Source organism: Metschnikowia bicuspidata, assembly GCF_001664035.1.
Source record: "Metschnikowia bicuspidata var. bicuspidata NRRL YB-4993 chromosome Unknown METBIscaffold_1, whole genome shotgun sequence".
Classification (NCBI taxonomy): Eukaryota; Fungi; Ascomycota; class Pichiomycetes; order Serinales; family Metschnikowiaceae; genus Metschnikowia; species Metschnikowia bicuspidata.
In genome coordinates, this window is record NW_017387731.1 from 309,529 (window position 1) to 331,428 (window position 21,900).

At 48.0% G+C, this 21,900-nt stretch overlaps 3 protein-coding genes across 3 annotated transcripts; 1 reads left to right on the top strand and 2 right to left on the bottom strand.

The window, feature by feature from the left end:
- Positions 1 to 784: 784 nt before the first annotated feature.
- METBIDRAFT_37651 (deoxycytidyl transferase) lies at positions 785 to 5,131 on the bottom strand (the record flags this gene model as incomplete). Its single annotated transcript, XM_018856902.1, has 4 exons — positions 785 to 3,145; positions 3,269 to 3,984; positions 4,381 to 4,572; positions 5,002 to 5,131. The coding sequence occupies 4 exons, from the start codon at positions 5,129 to 5,131 to the stop codon at positions 785 to 787; spliced, it is 3,399 nt and encodes a 1,132-aa protein (XP_018713226.1).
- A 2,214-nt stretch (positions 5,132 to 7,345) lies between these two features.
- On the top strand, positions 7,346 to 9,003 carry CMD1 (calmodulin). Its single transcript, XM_018859327.1, has 2 exons — positions 7,346 to 7,760; positions 8,453 to 9,003. Exons 1-2 carry the CDS (start codon positions 7,758 to 7,760, stop codon positions 8,897 to 8,899), a joined length of 450 nt encoding a protein of 149 aa, XP_018713227.1. The 5' UTR covers positions 7,346 to 7,757; the 3' UTR covers positions 8,900 to 9,003.
- A 138-nt stretch (positions 9,004 to 9,141) lies between these two features.
- Positions 9,142 to 20,429, bottom strand: METBIDRAFT_9111 (uncharacterized protein; the record flags this gene model as incomplete). Its single annotated transcript, XM_018859317.1, has 3 exons — positions 9,142 to 19,898; positions 19,979 to 20,236; positions 20,408 to 20,429. The coding sequence occupies 3 exons, from the start codon at positions 20,427 to 20,429 to the stop codon at positions 9,142 to 9,144; spliced, it is 11,037 nt and encodes a 3,678-aa protein (XP_018713228.1).
- Between the last annotated feature and the right edge of the window lie 1,471 nt (positions 20,430 to 21,900).

A 21,900-nucleotide genomic window follows, 5' to 3' on the forward strand; every position in this document is an offset into this window, starting at 1 on the left:
AAAGGACGAGGGGCATTTTGCTCATTCAAAACGCTACAGCTAGGGTCAGACAAGGTTCTAGGGGTTCGTGAATCTGACAATGTTTTTCTTGACTTATTTGTTCTGTATGCCCAATGTAATTGAGCTACCCAGACTGAGATCCATGAACCCAAAACTAAGGAGACGATGCATGCTTCCTTTTTTTTTTGAGTCTTTGGCAACGAAGCATAGCTTGTCCTGATGTATATGAACTAGAGAGACATGTGCATTATCATCAATTCTTCTCCAGCCAAATGCAAGTATGTCTTTCCTTTCCATCGCATGAATTGGGAAAGCACTAAGTAAAGCATGCGATGAAAAACAAGGTGTTTATTGTCAATTTTCACACGGGACTATAGCATGCTATCCCATTAATTATATCTGGGATAAAGCTTTTTGTCAAATGGAAATTTCTCTTTTGCAACCGTCTAATTCCAGAACTGAAACGGCTAGCTTCTCACTAAGCTCATCTGGACCAGGTATTTGTCAAATTAAATTCCACCAACGGTCCTCCCACATACATGTACAGTAAGCCGTTTAAAAGATATGTAGTTCTTCGAGGATAATTTTGTGCATTGTTTCATAGTTTGGTTTCCAGAGATAGCTTGGTCCCTTTCTTGATCGTCCTGAATAATCCCTCGGACAGCAAAAAGAACCAGAATTATCCTCACGAGTTCACCCAACCTGGAGAGTCTGGTGTCAAGACTACTCCTTCATTTACTTCTCAAAACATAAGAAACCTCGCCCGCGACCCAAATTTCTCGACTTAGATTGAAATTCCAATATTCGCACATGCTCGCTCAAACTTCTTGCTGATCCTTGTCATGTGCTTTCGCCAGTCTTGAATTCCAGTCTTCATCATTTCATGCTGGTCCTCAGCCTGATCACATAGCCTCACCAAATTCTCTTGTACTTCTAACTCCTTCATCATTTCCTTTAGTAAATTAGAGATTCGGGAAACCCCACCCTGGCCGAATACATCCTCGAGATAATTTTCAAACATGTATACGTCCTCAGGGTGCGGGCCTTCTTCTGCAGTTGTCAGACCCACCCAGGTTCTCAATTGTCTCACCAAGTCGTGAAAGTTGCTAATGCTCGTATTAAAGCTTGGGAACATCACTGCTCGCTTTTGCGCATTGAGCCATTCCACATCAAGAATCTGTTCACGGATCTTTTTTTCGAGTGCCTGTTTACGCTCCATTTTCGTCTTCATGGATATGAACTTCAACCTCTTGTTCTTTTTCTGCCATTCCAATTCATCCATGAACTCGTTTCGAATCGATGACGGTATTTCATTCAAGACCTCTTCATCATAAGACACAGTCTCGTCATATGGAGCACGCACAGGTGAGTCATTCTGAATATGTCCTTTCGGCTTTTTCGGCGACTCAGTTTTTTTCTTCTTCGTGGGCGATTCAACAACTCTCTTCACTTTAAAATCCCCATGGGGCTGAGTAGGGAACATCTGCTGGAGATAAACTTTTGTGCCTGCTCCAGATGTTGTTTTCGAAGGACTCCGCTCTTTTCCAGATACTGGGATACCCCTCCTAAGTAGCTCTTTCTTCAACTCTCGCCTAATTTCCTCGGGAAGGTGATTGAAGACTTCCCAGTCGATAGATTCAGCACCAGTAACTCGTTCAGCGAATGGAATATCTTGTGACATCACGACAGGAGGGATTGGCCGGCTGGCCACTGTTTTTCGCGTAAACGCTAGTTTCTGTTGCCTGCGTTTCTTCACGCTTTCAATATCCTCTAGTTTCGAGAGACTTACTGCTATGCCTCGCAAATCCTGTGGGGGAATATTGAATGTCCGAAGAAGAGCTTTCATTTCAGAGCCAAGGATACCCCAGTCATTTGTTGCCACACCTAGAGACGACGATCTGCTGACAAAAACACACTTGCCGAGGCCCAAAAATTTTGGTGTTACTACAGGTGCGTCGGGCGCTCTTCTGGCCAATCGAAGGGTGATTGAAGATCCACACACCCCGAGGTCAATGAGCCTTGAATGAAGCTCTTTGGCCAAGCTGATGAGGAACATTTCTGCCTCTGAAAATAGGTCAAAACGAATGCCGTAATTGACATCCACAGAGACAGTTTTCCGGCCTAGAAGTGCTTCACTTGAGCCCAAGTCGAGGTGGATGCTTGTCTGGTCTCGCCCATGGCAATTATCAAAAATCTTGAGCCCAGTTTTTTCTCCAAAAATCTTGATTAGTCGCTGAAGACTCAATCTTCTGACCTCCTCTATCAAGATGGATCCCAGATCCGAATGCCCAAGTTCCTCTGAAAGACGCCTTGCCAAACTACTTCCCACTCCTGGCAATTGGCGCACATCTGTCTTATCAAGAAAATCTTGTATGTTTTCATGGAGATAGAAATGGCCGTCAGGCTTTGCAGTTCGGAGGGCCAATTTGGCTAGGAGAACATTCAGCGAGGCGCCCACACTGACGGGGCATTTAGTCAAGGAGAATATATCCTGTCTGATTTCCACACACAATTCATTGACTCTTTTTACAATATCGCCTTGATGGCAGTATGAGGATGCGTCCACTAACACTTCGTCGATCAGCACAGGAAAGATGGAGTCGAAAACCTTTTTTGAAATAAGGTATGAGTAGAAAGCATGAGAAAATCTCTCGTAAGACTCGAAATCGTAATCTACAACCTTCAAGCTTGGACAAATTTCGAGCGCTCTGCCAAGCCACATGCCATTGGAGATGCCGAACTCTCGGGCCACATAATTGCAGCTGGCAATGTCTGAAGATCTACCGCCATGCGAAACCGCAATAGGGTCGCTCTTGATGCTGAGATTTGGGTGGTTTAGCGTAGAAGCAGTGGCAAAAAAGCAGTCAAAGTCGATGTGGAGTATAACGGGCTGTGTCCGAGGGTCTTTTTTGGGACGTTCATATCCGCGTGAAACCAACCTGAGGAACTTGGATTTGAGGTCAGCTTTCCAAGTGCTGAGGTGATGTAATCTTGAATTGGCGAAGAAATGCTTGAGGAAATCTGGGTGTCTCGCGTCCATCTGCGCAAATGCTTGTCGATGCTTAGCCACTTTTATCTGGGAGAAGTCTGACGGCTTGGGAGAGCACGTGTCTTCAAGCACAGTTGGGATTGACACAGGTACGGCCTGAATTCTGTCTTTCGATTGTCCGATAAACGCGGATGTCGAGTTTGTTTCGAGAAACGGATTTATCTCGCCAATCTCGCCGACGTCCGAATCATGCATGGGAACAGGGTCACCGGTGTTGACATGAGTTGCTCCTGACTCAGACGCGCAAGGAGGTTCAACGGGGGTTTTCGAAGCAATGTTTTCGAGTAACTCGGGCACTTGTGGATCGAGACTTACAGGATCGCAGGTCTTTGGCTCCCTAAGCATTTGGAGAGATTCCCAAGGATTGCCACTATTGTGATACAGAGTCTTGGGATCCAAGATCTCATTCCCCAGCCCACATGCATCAGTACTTTCAGAGTACCCAATTACATCATCGTGCTCATCTTCCATATTATCCGTTGCATTGCTCTCAACTTTCAGAAACGCCAAACGTTTTTGGAGCGGTTCGACATCATCAATCAAGCGGTACGGCTTCCAGTCGAGCAATGTTTCTTGCTCCACACAATCCAGAATCCACTGAGCCCTGACCACCCTGTAATTTCGATACTGGACCCGTTTTCTGGGCGTCAAGCGGTCGCATATGATGTGTGTGGCAGCACCCTTGTTTAAAAGATGGCTGATGAATATGCCGCCATGCAAAATGACCAACTTGTGGATCGTGGCCAAAGTTGGCGTGGTGTTCCCGTTGACGAATATTTTGCAGCCAGCAAAAACAGGGGGGATGTCAGGCGACTGGCCGTTAGCCACACGTCGCTGTTTTTCCCATCGGATGAAGTCTCGGTCCGACACTTGTTGCTTGCGGTACTTGTTTTGAAAGTACGTGTCGTAATCGCCAAATTGGTGCTGGGGCCCGACTTCCGCAAACACGCTGGATTCGGGATCTCCGGAAGGGCTGTGCTGTGAGCTTTGCCGCCCACCTTTCTTTGGAGTCAGAACACCGGATATCACCGGCAGCGTGGGAGCAGTAGGTTCTTCAACAAGCACGTGCTCTGTGGTTTTGGTAGCAAAACCATCGAGCCCAACAAGATCCTCCGAAAGTAGTAGGGCGTCGTCACCAAGCTCGTCTTTCTGGAGACCAGGTAGAACATTACCTTCAAGGCCCAAAATATCGCTGCCATCAAGGCTGAGCCCGTTTTCAGAATTCTTCCCACGAAATTCAACGGGCCCGCCATGCCTGGTATCGTTTTTTTGCCGTTTACAATTTATACCAGTGTTTTCAAGCCCGGCCCATGGCATCCTACGCAGCAGACTGTGGTTCTGCTCACCTTCCTTGAGTTCGAAGGTATCTTCTCGTCTTAGGAGCGCCAACTGGTTTGCTGGAACCGCATTTTCCGAGGCAAGCGAGGAATCCGAGTTTAGCGCCGAGGCCGGAAAGTTGCCCGCAACACCCTTGCTTATTTTCAAAAGCTGGGAATCCAAGCCATCATCGAACGGGTCCGATGCTAGCGAGGAAGCCAGACACAAAAACGGGTGGCCCCACCTGTCCCTGGAAAAGTCAAGGTTATTTTCATTGGGGACAACGGGCGTCGAAGTGCCCACAAATGATTCCGGAGCGTTTTCGCCCGATCTAGGCCCAGGAGCAACGCAGAGTCCATTATGGCCAGTTTGGGGAGTGCTGCCCGTTCTGGGAGTGCTGCCCGCTTTATGTTTCCAATTATCGTGATTGGCCTCGGAGCCGGGGGGATTTCTTTGAAAGTCCTCGATATCGTTCCGGAAGATTAGGGCACGTTTCTGAAAGAGCTCGTTTTGGGAGATCCGGGCATCTTTCTGAAAGACCTCGTTATGGCAGGTCCGAGCATTTACCTGAAAAGCCTCGTTCTGAGAAACCCAGGAATCTGTCTGTAAAGCCTCTTTTTGGGAGATTAGGGCACTTTTCGGAAAAAGCTCGTTTTGAGAGATCACGGCATCTTTCTGAGACACTTGGCTGAGCGTATTTATGTGCGCTATGAGCTGCGACTCGTTAAGCAGAGAGAGAAAATCCGAGTAAGTCTCGTCGGCCATTCCCAGACTAATTCATGGCCTAAAAGCTGTTTTATGAAGTGGTTCTTTATTACAAGAATGTAATGTGCGGGGCAAAAGTTGAAAGGGCTGACGGCGTCGCGCTGATTGAGAAAATGGACCGGCTTCGATAGATGGGTCGGATACATGCACAATCGAGATTTTCGAGTTTCGACAATCCACAAGAAATCTGATTATGGGTTTTTTTGCTGACTATTTGTGTATCTACTATCTTTGGGTGTATTGGTCAGGTGGAGACCGGTGCACGGAAATAAATTGCGTGACTTCGCTTATCATGGTGGAAGACTATCCAAGTGCACCTCCGCTAATGATGGAGTTTGCTATTGTAGCCTGTTCCGGATTTTTTTCGGCGTGGATGGTGGGAAACTTTTAGTTGTTTAGATGTGGCCATTTCCGGTCTGCTATGAGCCTCAGCTTGCCGACCACGTATGGAACAAATGTGAGTGCTTTAGCAGTTTAATCTGGTATCTAGTTTATTCGGCTGCAAACACTATATCAATAAATCACAGCTAGGCTGCCTAGCCTGGTTGCCATCTGCATAGAGACAGGTCAAAGTAAATTCGAGTCTATTCTAGTGTAGTTGCCCTTTGGTTTTGCTGGCCTCCAGAACGGCTTTGTTATCTTGGATCTCAGCTTCTTTGTCCAAAACGTCGTTTTCTGCCTTCACCTCCGCAATATCGTCTTTGGTCTCTTCCGTAGACTTGAACGGCTTGGATGTATAGATCTCCGAGTCTGGTGGCTGGGACTGGCTCTGTTTCGACATTTCTATAATCGGCAGTTAGTTTTTGGTTCGGGAGAAAGGCCCATCGTGAAGACAGATGGTGTTCGTTTTATTGTGCCGCACCCGAAGCTGGCAAATACGTCATCATTGCTTAAGGGCGTGCACACACGCATAGTTGCTATTAAATGGAAGTCAGAACCAATCGGAGACGAAGTATGGAGATTGGTATTACGCAGCAGAATAGCAAGAGTGGTTGCTAGCATCATCTAGCACAGCTCGACCGGATGTGTTTTCTCATGGACTGCTTTTTCATGGACTGCTTTCTCATGGACTGCGTCCTTACAGGTGTGTGCATGTGCACTTGAATAAGACACCTTGTACTGTCTGAGTCGAAGGCTCAAACAAAAAGTTGGAGCAAGCAAGTGACACAATAAAGTTCAAGATACAAATAACCATTATGTTCCAACATTCTTGGGTGCCATACCTGATCATACTTACAGATGATTTCACGTTCAATGTCTCGAAACTGTTTTCCTGTATCTTTAGATATATAGCGCTGATAATGTTCGCTCATTTCCGTGTATGAAAATAGAAACAAGTCAAAGAGCCAACTTAGTTTGAGGTTACCTGATCCTAGTGCGTCACCAGAATATCAGAATCTGTTAATAGCCTCGGTTTTTGTTCAGTACGAAGAAATGGGCCTCATTACTTCGTGAATATTCTTACCAAAATCGAGATTGCGGGTTTCAAAACCTTTTCAGGAAATGTTTCTGGGTACACTCGTAGGTACTTCTAATCGTGGATAGACTCATAATACTCTCATTTAGTCTGACCAAAGGTTCAGGTCAAATTTTCCTAACCACTAAACCCGGCCCGGTTTTCATAACAAACATGGGTATGGGCAGATCGAGCATCTTCTGAAGGAACTCCAAATCAAAAGATTGCAAAACCCCCAATTCTTATACAAAGGCGTTTCTGCTTTTCATTCATTCTCTACCAGAAAGCAGAAAGCAGATAGTATTTAGTGTTAGAATTTCCCGCAAGTGGTGATACACTGAAGTCACTTTTCCACAGCTTGTGATCGTGGACTAAAGGCTCGGAAAGAATGAGCGGTGAGTCTTTTTTTAAGTTCTTCAAAGACTATTCTGCGGTGATATTCCGAAGATCGCTCCTCATTGGCGATGTACTGAAATTCAAATCAAGGCGCTTGGCTCAATTTTCTTTATTTGGTTTTTCATACAAAATGAACCGGAATGCATTTGAGAACACCACACAGGATAAGCAGACCATTCAAATATAACAATGAAACAATGATTATTTTGGGAAATCCTACAAGATTAAACCCGAGAACACATACCCTGGGCTACAAGCATCCTGATCCGTTTCGCGAATATCGAGCTAGTTTAGCACTCATTTCGTTTGCAGTAATAGCCTGATATTAATCACGCACAAATCAGCCTTATTCTTCTCATGAAAAACAGTTACCCTAATTCATCTTAGTCCTGCTTTTCCATAAACTACTTTAGACCGCCGTAAAGCGAGCGCGGATTCTTCTTTAGCCACGCTAAGATGGTTCTATTAATAAAACGGCTCTGGAAAGCCCTGCACAGATGTCCTCTTACCACCCTGACCCTAACTCTTGCCTCGAATTAGCAAACTTTTATCATCTCTCTGATACTAGTACAGACAAGCCTCTTCAGTAAAATTGAAGAAGTTTCAGCAACCGCAGACTTCACCTCACTTATCCAAATAGTGGGTGCTCCCAATAGTCCCTCGTCCAGCCCCATTCCTGAAGTCCTGTACACAGTGCTCAACTTGCCCGGAGTCGTGACACCAAAACTTTTTTGCCGTGATGTATTCAACCATACAGAACTTCCCCAAGACACAATGGTATGTAAAATTGTCTGAAATCACGAAGCGCCAAAAAAACCCGCAATTGAGAAAGATAGCCCGGCTCGAAAAATTCAAATACTTGAAAATGAAAGTACTGTATCCGTCAAAATCAAGAGCAAACTGAAGAACAAGCGGGGGCCAGGAGGGACCGACAAGAACAAACGCAACAATTCAGAATATTCTGGATGGGAAAAGTTCAATCCATGTCACACATACAGAACATCGATGCAACATATTATGGACAAGTGGCAGGATTCGTACGCTTAGCCTGTGGAATCTGTGCTGTGGCTGTCAAAAACAATAAAATGGAGTGCGTCTCAAAACCCCTGAGACCCGAATCCCAGTATACGCGTGTGTCAAGATTTTGTCAATGTTGACTCACTTTGGATTCACCTTGGTTTCATTCTGGATTCACTCTGGATTTGCTTAGGATTTACGTCGGTTCCAATTTGGTTTCACTGCTGTTTCAAGTTTGTCTGTGCCAGCCTGTGTCAGTTTCGGTTCAGATCTTGAGGGCACACATGGGTGTCTTCGCGCATGAACGTGCTCTCTTGGCCGCAGATTCCTCGGCACGCCCTTCCCGTTGTGTCGGCGGCAATTTGAACAACAAACTGTCCTGCGACACACTTTATCCGTGCTCGCTTCTCCACCACCTCTCTCTTTTGGCCGATTTTACTAACATGCCCAAGGCCGAGAAATTATCCGAGGAGCAAATCGCAGAGTTTAAGGAGGCCTTCTCCTTATTCGACAAGGACAGCGATGGAAAAATCACCACCAAAGAATTGGGCACCGTGATGCGCTCTTTGGGCCAGAACCCATCCGAGAGCGAGTTGACCGACATGATCAACGAGGTTGACACAAACAGCGACGGCTCGATCGACTTCCCTGAGTTTTTAACCATGATGGCCAGAAAAATGAAGGACACGGACTCAGAGGCCGAGATCGCCGAGGCGTTCAAGGTTTTTGACAGAAACGGTGACGGCAAGATCAGTGCTGCTGAATTAAGACACGTGTTGACTTCCATTGGTGAGAAGTTGTCTGACGCTGACGTGGACCAAATGATCAGGGAAGCGGACACTAACAATGACGGCGAAATAGACATCCAGGAGTTCACTCAATTGTTGGTGGCTAAATAGGTGCCTAACCATTCTGCGCTCAGACGCAGCTTAATTCTTCTCAAGGGGGCAATTCTTCGACCCAAAATCCCGACGCTCTTCTCTTTTGTATACTCAACAAGTTATGTAATTTTGTTCTGCCTCTTTGTGTCCATTCAGTGACATTGCACGTATGCAATCCATTATATATATACAAATGTTTTGAAATTGTTATATACGTGCTACCAGAAAAGATGGAGATATTCGCTCAACGTTGCGCTTGTTCAGCGTCTGATACTTGGCAATCGCCCAAAGGACCTGCTCTTCATTATCGAAGACGACCTGGGAAAGGCGTGTCGAGTGGATGCATCAAACTGGGCGTTCGGGTGGAAAACATCCTCGTCATCTTCCTCGTCATCAATGTGACGCATGTTGTTGTGATCCTGTGCCGATTGTACTCGGTTTGGGTCGCCACGACCGAAGTTGAGCTCGTTGATGCTTCTGTTCACAAGATAACGCAACGCATTGTACCAGGTATTGTGCCGTTGTCTTGTTGGGCATGTGATCTTAATTGTCTTGAGCTTGCAGCGGACAATGATACTCTTGTAATGAAGACCCGTGGGAAGAGGGTTATTATCATCAACACTCTCCACGCTTTCAATGGCCATGGCTCTTACCTTCACCTCTGATGGGTTTGTCAAAACAGGATTAGACGAAGACCAGTAGAGGGTTAGGGAGTATGGATGAACCCAGAAATATCTCTCATGTCGGCTTGCGGATATAGAGCTCAAAGGTCCGAGTTTTCTGTAGTACTTGAACAAGTACTCTCCAATAACAACTTGTGTGATTGCCGGAATCATCGACCTGTCCGTGAACGAGATATTTGTCGCAATAGACAAGCCAGTGAGCGAGTCGATCGCACTATTGTGGGATTCAACAGTCATCTCAGAACGCACTGATTTTGAATGAGGAAGTGCGCTTTTGAGAGGGGGTTTCGAATGCGAGCTCGAAGCAGCAGCCGAAGTCAATGGAGAGTGAGCAAGACTAGACTCTTCACTGTCCAGATTGAGAAGAGGGCTCTTCGAGATTGCGCTGTGTTTCACATATCCTCTTTTTTGTGCATGGCTTCGGAATACATCCTCAGACACTTTGTCGATGTTGAGTGATTCCAGGCGGCTCAACTTCTCATAGTAGCTTGTAGGAATGAGTGAAACCTTTTCAACATCAGGAGTACGTGCGACGGTCGTGGGCACAAACGCGGTCGCTGGCACACAGATCAAATTCCAGTCCTTGGCCGCTTTGACAAACATACTCTTGTCTTTCAAAGTATCTTGTGCATTTTTCAACTCATGATACTGAGACCCTGGCACAACGCTAAAACCCAATTCTTCGGCCTTTGCCCGCAAATCATCCTCGGACATAGTTTCATTTTGCTGGTCCGCACAACTCTTCAATTGCTGATATTCTGCCTTTTCCAAGACCACCATATCGAGTCTTCTCAGATTCTGCAAAAGAGACGCCTTTGAGACCTCAGTCTCGGGCTTCTGACTCAAGCTACTGATTGTTGAATCTTTATCTATCAAACTTTGCTTGAGATTGGTCAAATCGGCAGATGGCAAAACAGCTAGCGAAAGAGCAGCTGCGGCTGCAGTTAGCAAGTCTTTGTCTTCTTGAATTTTTGACTTCTCCACAATGTCTTGGTAGACAGGTTGCTCGACGCAAACCATGCCCAAACGTTCTGCACTCAACTTTAATTCTTCCAGATTCAAAGCGATTGTCTCTTGGGCGTCCGCAAACTCTGGGGTGGTAGACTCCATTTTTACTTCAAATCCTTTGTGTTTCAACCAATCAATGACTTCGTCAGGACTTGACTCAGACTCAAGCTCCCCATCCTCGCTCACAACAATCAACCCCTTTGAACGCGCAGCTTCGGTCAATTCTTCGGGGGAAAAACACAGCGAGTTTGATTGCAAAAATGCATATTTGGTCTTTGAAACAACCTCGTACCCCCGAGCACGCAATTCATTTTTCACAAAATCAAGCTCTTCGTCATTAGTTGGCAATTTGAACTTCTGCGAATCTTCCAATTGGGACAAGAGACCGGTGTGTTCTTCATTCTTAAGCAATACAAACCCACTTTCGCGGGCCAACTCATCAAGACTTTTTCCACTTTGCGACTTGAGGTGATCATATTCCACGACAGGAATTATTAAACTACCTATCGCTCTGGCTTTATCAGCTAGGTATTCACCAGAGGGCGACTCCACTATATGACGTAAGTCAGTGAGTTCTTTTGAGTCTATCAAAGCAAGATTGTCTTTCTCGGCTTTCAATTCCAAAGGTTCCTCTGAATCCCTCTTCATTTGTTCAAATTCTTCAGTCAGCACAAGAGTCATTCCGTGCTCTTCAGCATTTTGGGATATTTGGTATAGAGATGGTTTGTTTGCTCTCAAAAGCATTTCATCAAACTCGTCGTTTGGTATCACCCGCAAATTGGTGCTCGCAATATGATCATCAATAGTCCTGTTGGCTTTTTCATTAAGCTCATTAAGCTCAGCTGTTTTGACCAATTCGTAGCCATGATGTACTGCTGCTGATTTCACATCTGAGATAGATGGCAGATGTGCCTTAGAGTGAAGATGATCGAATTCTGCCACAGGAATAACCACCAAGCCTGCTCGAGCGGCTTTGTCGTTCAGTATGGAAGATGCTTCGAGTTTTAAAGCAGCGAGCTCTTGTATATCAATCAATTCTTTGTTGAACGAAGTAGCTTTACCAGCCAAAAACTCTAGAGTTGGGCTTTCGAAATTGGAGAGCAATTTTTTATATTCTGCGAGAGGAGCAATTGCCATGTTTGCTTCAAGAGCTTTTGTTTTCAAATCTTTGTCAAGCTCTGCTTTCAAAGAAGACAACTGTTGTGCGGGCAAAGTGGCGTACCCATGTTTGATAGCGAGATCATGTAATCCGTCCAAGCCTAAGGATCTTTCGTATTCCGTCGAATTGATGACTGTCTTGTTCTCCTTTGCAGCTTTAGATTCAACAGATTCCTCGCTCTCTGTCTTTAATCGATTGAAGTCGGTCAAGGGGATTGCAATGAGCGATAGCTTAAGAGCCTTCTCGTGCACCGACTCCATCAGCTGGGCTTCTAGCTCGTCGAAGTCTTCCTGTGGTACAATAGTACACTTCAATTTGGCCGCCAAATCTGTAACAATGCCCATGTCTGGAGTTTCTAGTAAATCACTAAATTTTTTGGATCTCTGGGAGTCATCATGAAGGTCGGCGAGTACATTTCTTTCGAGAAGCACCATACCATCAGCTTCAGCTTTCGAAGTTAATGATTCATTGGCCTTAGCTTGCAAAGCGTCGTATTCGCTGTTTTGTATAACCCTTGCTTCATACAAACTTGCTTTTTCGATCAAAAATTCCAAATCTGGAGAACAAAGTTTCGAGAGTATTTGCGCGTGTTCATCTTTCGAAAGAGCCACTAAACCCGCCTTCTCTAGCTTGGAGTCGAGTGATTCAGTGCAGTCGCGGAATTCCCCTTTAGACATGAGAATATGATCAAGTATATCCGCGTGTGCCTTTATTGATTCCAAAGAAGGCGATTCGATCTGCTTCAAGAGAGATGCATTACTTTCTTCAGAAACAACAACACATTTGTGAGCGGTGGCTTTTTCTGCAAGATATTCGAGCAGCGGGCTCGTAAGAGATTCCTGCAAGGTGTTGTACTCTTCTTGAGCCAAGACAAAGTACCCGTCTTCTGCGGCTAACTCCTTGCTATCCTTCGCGTTTCTTGCAGACCACGTTTCAAAGGTAACGGAGTCCATTAGTGTTTGTCCAATTTTGTCCAATTTGACACGTAAGTATTCAAGATCAGGCGCTTCAAGCGAGGCTTCTAATTTTTCCAAGGCATTCACTCTTGAACTTGTCAAGACAACATATCCTAATTGAACTGCACGCTCTTGTACAACACCTAGTGGTGGAGCCTTCGCGAGTTCTTCTGCTTCTTCATAGTGAGCTACTTCATCTTCCGTCAAAAGCTCATGACCTTGAGTGAATGCTTGTTCCCTCAAGTATTCTATGGATGGAGACTCGAAAGAGGTCTTGACATGCTTGAGAGAAGTCAATTCGGAAATAGGAACAACCTCACAATCATGCATCAAAACCTTTTGAGAAAGATACTCGACTGTTGGTGACTGATATTCTTGTTCCAAAGTATAGAGATCTTTTTCTTTTTCTGCCGAGATAAGAACATGGCCCAATAATATAGCTTTCTCACGAATATACTCAATTCCTGGCAGGTCAATGCATTTTTGCATGGATTCATGCTGCTCGATCAGAACGACTTTATGATTATGCAAGAGAGCCTGATCTGACAAGTACTCAAGAGACGGAGAAAGAAAGAGATTTTTGAAGTGCTGTAATTCCAACAAGCTGGCGAAACTCAAAAGTTTTTGATCAAACGTGTTGGCGTGCTGACTGAGATATTCAAGAGAAGGAGACTCAAGAATGGCCTTAGAATTTTCAAGTTCAGCTAGCTTTGAGTTCAAAACAAGAGTACAGTCCTTCTTTTTCGCATGCAAGTGCAAATAATCATCTGAGGGAGACTCAAGGGACAATTCTGCGAACAGCAAAGACTCAAATTTAGAATTCTCAACGAGTTCAAAATTTTTCACTTTAGCTTGCTTCAGCAAATACTCGAGTGTGGGATTGTTCAAAAGCTCCTCAGTTTTATGCAAACTCTTTAGCTCGTCATCATCAATTGCTGTCATCGATTTAGAGTGTAATTTATCAGCCAAGAATTCTGTAGTCGGATCATTGACGATGGACTTTAACGAATGGAGTTCGAGCTCTGGAATGATAGCATGATCAAACTTTCTTGACTTTTCCCTAAGATATTCAAGCAGAGGTTCCTCAATCTGTCTATTCAAAAGCAACAACTCGGCCGATGGCAAAAGAACTAACTTTTTAGATGTGGCCTTCTCCACTAGATACTCGTGTGAAGGCTCATCGAGAGAATTTTGCAAAGTTTTGAGCTGCGTGGACTCAATGACATCGTACCCTAAATTATTTGCCTTTTGCACCAAGTACTCATATTTAGGGCTCTGTAAAGATTCACGCCATTCATCATACTTGGATTGACTCAAGAGGACATGTTCCTTCTCTCTCGCCTTTTCTTTTAGAAATTCGAGAGATGGCAGAGAGGAGATAGCACTCAAATGATCGTATTCCTCGATTGTGATTAATTTCATATTGGCCATTCTCTTCTCATCTTCGAATCGCTGCTCAAACTCCAGGCTTGGAATTGCAACATAGCCATGCGACGAGATCCTGTTGCAGAGGAAGTCAAATTTTGGATTCTCAACTGACCTCTTCAATTCCAAAAGTTCATCTTTCTCGATGACGTCATGCTCCAACCGGTCTGCATGTGTTTTGACAAAGTCAATATCTGGTCTTTCGGCCAAAGTTCGGAGCAGCTGGAGCTCTGTCTCAAGAAGAAGTGACAAACCAAGTATCTGTGCCTTCTTTTGAATGTGATCGGCATCAGGATTATGAGCTAGGCTTTGCAAATCAGAGTATTCGGTTTCAAGAATAACAACACAGCTATGATTTTTGGCTTTCTCGCGTAAGTGATCGAGACTAGGCTTCGACGACACTGCTGTTAATTCAGCGTACTTGTCTGTTGATATGACTGTACTATGAAAGACATCAGCAAAATCTTTGATCTGATCCATACTTGGGCGTTCAGCTTTAGCTTTTAGCGAGTCGTATTCTTGTACCGGTACAAGTTTATGATCAAGGCCTTTTGCCAACCTCAAGATGTGTTCCATTGGTGGGTCATTTGCCAATTTGATAAGAGACTCATGATCCAGTACGGGCAACAAAGAGTGATTAAACGTGTGCGCGTGTTCCTTTACCCGAGAAAGCGATGGCGCGTTTGCTTGACGGTCGAGGTTCTCATGCTCTTCGTTTGTGATCAAAATGCGTTCAAAAGACAACGCATTATTTTGGATTTCACTCAAGCTTGGCTCGTTTACAAGTCGTGTGAGAGTATCATGGTCTGCCTTTGGAACCACAACGTGCTCATAAATTGCTGCGGATTCTTTGAGTTGTGTTAAAGTTGGCGACTTTGCTCTCTGAGTAAGTTCATCGTAATCTTTTGAAGATACGATCACTGAATCATTTGCCCTTGCCAATTCCACGGCCCTATCAAGACTAGCATTGTTAGCGAGCGACTGAATAGTTTCAAACTCGGATTTAGGAGTAACAACATAGCCCTGGTTCCGTGCCAATTCATTGACACGCTCTAGTGAAGGCTGATGGGCAAGCCTACTCAACTCTTCGTAATCAGTTTGAGGAAGGACAATATGCAGATGTGATTCCGCACAACTCTTTAGGTGCTCAATTGATGGACGAAGTGCCTTCTCTTTCACAGCTTCGTACTCGGTCGCCAGAATAATGAGTGACCCAGTTTTTGATGCTAATTTCGCAATGTGCTCCACGGACGGGCCAAAGGCCAAGCGCACCGTCTCCTCGTACTTGAATTTGGGAATTATTACCAGGTCTTTCTTGGAAGCAGCTTCCTTGAGCTGTGATAATGTGGGCCTCAATGCGAGCTCGTCGAGCTCGGCAAGTTTTTCCTGCGCAACGAGCACATGACCTTGTTGCGCAGCCTTTTCTTCAATATAAGCAATCTCTGGCGAGTCAATGTGATTCCTCAATGCTTCCAATTCTTTGATTTTAATAAGATCCATGTTAGAAGCCTTAGCAAATTGTTTAAGCTCGCTCACAGTAGGTGCATGGGATTTTCTTTTGAGCTCTTTCAAGTCCACAGCTGAAATTGTAGCAAGGCCTAAAGAGGCAGCCTTGGAAACAATAGTCTCTTCAGGAATATTTTCCGCATCCCTCTTAAGCTGATCAACTTCTGTTGGTGATAATGACACAAGCCCCAACTTGGCCGCGACATCTTTGACGTGACTTTCCGGAGGACTGGTGGCCAATGATGTCAATTCTTTATGAGCAGATAAAGTTAACGTGATCAATCCCACTTGTGTGGCCTTAGTTTTAATATATTCGGCGGGAGGAGCATCCAATTTTGATTGCAAGTTTTCAAGCTCACTTTTTTTGATTGCGACTGAATCATGGAGTGCGGCCTTCTCCCTGATGTACTCAAGAGAAGGGTTTTGGAAGTCAGCATTCTTCACCAAAATGTGATCTATTGATGATGCTTTCTCTCTTAGATACTCTAAGGATGGAAATTCTAACAGAGCTTGTGTTTTCATATGCATTTCTCTGGGTAAAACAACCATGTCCAAGAGCGTTGCCTTCTTCTCAATGTGGTGGAAATCTGGACTTTCAGCCTTTGCGTTCATAGAATTGTACTCGGAATCAGAAACAAGAACGTGGTCGTATTTCTTTGCATGATCCACAAGATGATCCAAGTGAGGGTCGTGGGCTAAAGAATGCAACAATTCATAATCCTTGTCTTTGATAATCTTCATACCCATCACCTCAGCTCTCAGCCTCAATTGTTCGACGGAAGGTTCGTTGACTTCCTGATTAAGGGCAGAAAATTTCACTTGATCAACAATTTCATAGCCCAAGCCATCACAAATTGTTTTCATATGCAGCAAAGAAGGTTCGTCAGCCGAATGTTTGAGGGTTTGATAGTCATTTTTATCGACAAGAATCTTACCATGAGCCGCAGAAATTTCAGCGAGCTCTTCCACTGATGGTTCTGAGACTTTGCGTTCAAGTTCCTCAAATTCAAACAAAGAAACAGCAATGAATCCATGTCTTTGAGCGTCTGCCTTGATTTCTTCAAGCAGTGGTTCTTGTGCTCTCCGCTGCAAAGTCTTCAAATCCTCATTGGAGATGACACATAATCCCATTTGTGATGCCTTTCCTATTAGATGGGACCGATCAGGAGAATGGGCTAAGCTTTGTAAGTGCTCAAACTCTTCAATTTCTAGTATGCACATGTTGGATATCCTGGCCATATGACGAAGGTGCGCATGGTCTGGTTTATGAGCAAGTGTTTGTAATTCAGAAAGCTTGTCTTCAGGTACTAACTCATGGCCCAACCCAAGTGCCTTTGTCTTCAAGTAGTCAAGATCAGGGGATTCTGAAAGCTGTTTCAACTTCTCCAACTCTGACATCTTCACCAACTCATACTCTCTCTCGGTAGCTTTACCCGCCAAGTACTCAAGAGAAGGCTCATGTGCTTGCTTGTATAGCGATGTATATTCGTTTCCTGAAAGAGTAACGAGCTTGTGCGTTTCCGCATGCTTCTGTACATGTGCAAGACTGGGTTCATGAGCAAGCTTTCGTAAAGCTTCGAATTCGGGCACAGGAATAAGCGTATGGCCGGCTGCTCTTTCCCTGACATGCTCAATGGGAGGGTTGTGCGCCAATGTTTCAAGATCCCGAAGTTTGGCGGCGGGCAAGACATGATGACCCAAAGATGCGGCTCTCGATTGGATAGATTCCAAGTCGGGGAGCCGTAACTTCTGATACTCGTCATTCGATAGGAGCAAGCAATCATGTTTGTGTGACATGTCTCGGAGGTGGGACACGGGCGGGTTGGTGGCCAACGCGTGCAAGTCATTGTAGTCGTGGCTTGGAAGTACCATGTGGCCAAGGGCCTTGGCTCTTTCAGCCACGGCCTTTAGGTCAGGGGACTCGAGAGAAGAGAGTTTTTCCGCGGACAAGACCTTGAGACCCAACGCCTCTGCCTTACTTGTCACATGAGAGGCATCGGGGTCCAGTGCCTTTTTCTCCAACTCGTCAATGTAATGGGAGGGCGAAACAAACAACCCCATTTCGTTGGCTTTTTTGGTGAGATACTCCTTAGAGGGCTGGTCGTACTCAGTTTCCAAGGCTTTGAGCCGCTTGTACTCCTCGGTTGGAAGTGGGTACAAGTTGGCCGCTTTGCAGCGGGACACCAAGAACGACCGAGGAGGGGACAGGACCAACGCATCGCTTTTCTTGAGGCTGGCCAAGTGCTCCGCGTCGACTGCCTCGTGGCCCTTGGCCTTAAGGTGTTCACAGAGGAAAGCGAAGTCCGGGTGTTCGTAGTGTTGCTTGACTTGCTTCAAGCCATCGAGCTCGAGCTCCGGAATGGTGACGATGCCCCTGGAGAGCAACCGGGCCTTCATCTCCTCCTCGCCGAGAAGCTCGTCGTGCTCTGCTTTGCTGAGCAAGACAAAGCCCTTGCTCTCCGCGACCGCGGTGATGCGAGCCGTGTCCATGCCCAACACGTCGTTGTACTCGAGCTTGGCGTAGTCCTCCAGTGTCAAGAGCACCAAGTGGTTGTCGCGGGCAAACTGCTGAACCTGCGCCTCGGTGATGGGCTCTGCCGCGCGCGAGAGTTCATGCGAGAGAACTCTCTGTTTGAAGGGCTTAGGCGGGGCTTCGAAGTCCAGCTCGGAGCTGTCGGTGTCGTGGAGATAGGAGTTTGTTCTGCGGAGCTCCAGGCCGATGCCGAGGTCCTCCGGGAGGTCCTCGTCGGACTCGTCGACCACGCGCCGGGCGGGCTTGGACGGCGTGGCGCCGGCGGCGCCCAGGCCAATGAAGTCCTCCCAGTTGTCCTCCTGGGGCCAGGCCGAGGCACGCGACGGCGACTCCTCATCGTCGTGGTTCACGACAATGAACTTGGAGCCCGCCTTCGCGGGCGTCGCGAGGGCGGGCGTGCGGCCCGCCGCGTCCTTGGGCCGGGTCTTGCGGGCCGACTTCGGCGTGCTTCGGGCCGACGGGGCAGGGGCGGCCTTCGCCCTGAGGAGCGCCGCCCGGAGCCGCGACACGGTGCGCGAGGAGTGTGCCAAGCTGGCCCGGAGCGTGTGGACCTCCAAGCCCACGCCGTCGGGGTCCCGCACGGCCGGCTCGGCGAGGAACGCCGCCAGGTCGTGGAGAATGGCGTCCAAGTCCAAGGCGTCCGTGGCCGTGTCCAGGCCCGCGGGCAGCGGCGGGGCCAGCGCGCCGCGCGGCGCACCCACGGCGGCCGCGGCCGCCTCGAGGCCGAGGACCTGGGCATGCAAGGCGTCGTTCTCGTCGCTCAACTCGTCGACGCGCGCGGCCATTTCCGCCACGCGCCGGTGCGTCGCGTCTTGCACCAAGCGGAGGTCCGACGCGAGCGTGGCGGCCTTCATCTGGTGCTCGTCCGCGTCGCGCTGCAAGGCGGAGATGCGGAGCGTGCTGTCGTTGTGCGTGCGCACCAACTTGTCGTTGGCGGCCTTGAGCGCCTCCACGTGCTCCTGGAGCGCCGCGTTGCGGGCCTCCAACTCCCAGTTCTTGTCGAGCAAGCCCAGCTCCGTGCTCGCGGCAACCGTGCGCGTGGTCGCGAGCGCGGCCGCCTGGCTCCGGGACTCCGCGAGCTCGGCCGCCTGGCTCTTCATCCGCGCCTGGAGGGCGTGGTTCTCGGCCGTCAAGCGCCGGCACTCGCTGAGCAAGTTCTCGCTGAGCCCCACGACAAAGTCCATGTCCTGGCCCTTGGACTCGGGCCGCAACGGCGGCTGCGGCTGTGGGAGCACCCGGGGGCCCCGCGGCGCTGCTGTTGCTGCCTGTGGACGGCCATTGTTGCGCCTCAACACGGCAGAATTGGACGGCGCGGGCCCGGGTTTCGCCGGCACGGCCGGCCGCGTGGGCGGCAGCGCGTGGGCGGTGTTTTCGGCGGCCCGGTCGGCTGCTGGCGGCGGCGCCGGCGGAAAAGCCGGAGGAACGGGCGGCCTGGCGCCGGTTTCGGCGCCTGGCGCGCGGTTTCCGCCGGGAAAACGCGCCGGTGCCTGGCCGTCCATGGGCGGGAAGTCGGGGCCTGCCGGGCGGGGCCTGCCGGCGCCGAAAAGCCGCCGCTGGATGTCCGAAAGCTGGCCCCGGATATCGTCTTTGCGGGGGTCGCTGCTGGACATGGAAAAAAACGGCCCGGGGCGAAAAAAATTCCGCGGGAAAAGGGCAGGGGGGTAAAGTGGACGCGGGGGTGCGTTTGCGGGGGTGCCAGAGACGGGTTTCGGGGCGGGGGCGTGGTTTCTGGCGGGCTGAGGAGTGGCTGGCGGCTACTAGTGAGGATTTTCGTGGATCAGGGTCCTGGCTCCGCGCGGCAGAAGGAACGGCGCGCGGACTGCACACAGGCGCCCGACACCTGCCGGGGCGGCCCATGGCATGTGCTTTTTAGGCGGGCCAGGGTGAAGATTTTTTGGGCGGTTCGGCCGGAGGGGAGTGGCCTCAAAGGGGCGACTTTGGAGGTGAGACTGGGGGCGATATCGGGGATAGGAGTGGGGGTGTTAGTGGGGGTGGGAATGGGGCGCGGCACGTGACCGCGCTGTTCTGGAAGCGTGGCGCGGCCCGTTCCCATGCGTCCCAATTGCTGGAGAAAATCATGTAAATCTACGGCGCTGCACTATTTGGCCGTCTCGGGGTTTAGGGCAGTGGTGTGGGGGCAGTGCTGGGCCCATCAGCTTGATGGGTGAAGAAAAGTAAAAAAAAAAAAATTAGTCTGGCTGGCCAGCTGGGCTCTGCGCTCTAATTTCGCGCGCTCCGCTTAACCTGTATACTCACTCCGAGACACCCACCCAGCCATGGCGATACGAGAGATACCACCGGCACCAGTTTTTTGAGATGCCGCCTTTTTATGTTCCGGGGGGCTCTGGGGTATTTTCTTCTGACAAGGCTCGAACGCGTGGCTCCAAGTAAACGAAATATCCAGCTTGTCTTCTCCCCACGCTGTGCCCGCGCCACTGCAGAGAATAATAAGTACATGTGGTTCGGCACCAATCCTCGGCGTCAGCACCAGCACGAAATTGCCGTTTTAAGCCCACTCTTGCTTTTCAGAGTCGGTGTCGAGATCTGGTGAACGGGGTAGTGCCGTGACAAGAATGAGAACAATCAATGGAATAGCATATTCTGGTCCTCTATAAAATACACAGCCGGCCTTCTATTCTACAACCTGCAGCCGGCCTTCTACTCTAAAATATACAGCCGGCCTTCTTTTCCAAAATATACAGTCTGCCTTCTATTCTAAAATATACAGCCGGCCTTCTATTCTAAAATATACAGTCTGCCTTCTATTCTAAAATATACAGCCGGCCTTCTATTCTATACATCCCGTGACATCGTATAGTATATTGTTTCTTGAAAAACAATGTAAAGTCCCAGAATGCCACCACATCTGTGCCGCACTGCTTCAAGATCTCCTGCTGGTGCTATTTCGCCAAAATCACCTCCAAGATTCACCCTGGCACTTTTCCTTGCAGCCCCGACAATTCGTAAATGCACTACCCCCGGGCCATGCATCCGAGTCGGTATGCTCACCAAACCGGCCTTCGGTTTTTTAAAAATCGCCTTCCTTCAGCTCAGACTAAGCAATCTGCTTTGCTTCATTCTGGCTGGGGCTCACCAGAAAGTTCTGCATTGCGGCAAAAGTTCTGCATCGAAACCTACACGAATCCGCCGCTTCGCTCGGCGAAAATACCAAAATCACATGGGCCCGGCCGCGTGCCATTGTCATCTGGGCCTCCCCCAATCAGCCCAAAATTCCGGATCAGAACGCATCTCTGCCTCTGGATAGTAGTCACGTTGTTTCTGCTCGCTTATTAAGGAATGTCCACGCGTTCGTCTAGGCGCGACATTTTCTTAACCCCGGCACTCGTACGACAGCACCGCCAAAACATAAACAAGTCCTGCAGGCACGGGCCTCGAGCGCCTCTTGGGCTTCTTCTGGAGTTCCCCTTGGGATTCGGCTCCTCAGCTAAGTAGTGGATGCAAAATATATAACGCATTCCATAATCGACGATTTTCGTGAGAGCAATTGCCTTATGCTCTCTATCAGTAGCTCATGCATCGATAAGGTGCTCCACCAAATATGGGAAAAGTCCTAGAACCTTAAGTTCTTGGTGCTTCTACTGCGCTTCCACATCTAATGCATGAATGAAATCCATTGTTTCTGCTCAGTGATGTCGCCAAGTCAAACTTTGTGCTGGTGAGTTGGTTGCTACTTTTTCAGTAGAAATATGTCGCATGGAATGTTTTAATCTGCACGACAGGTATAATCA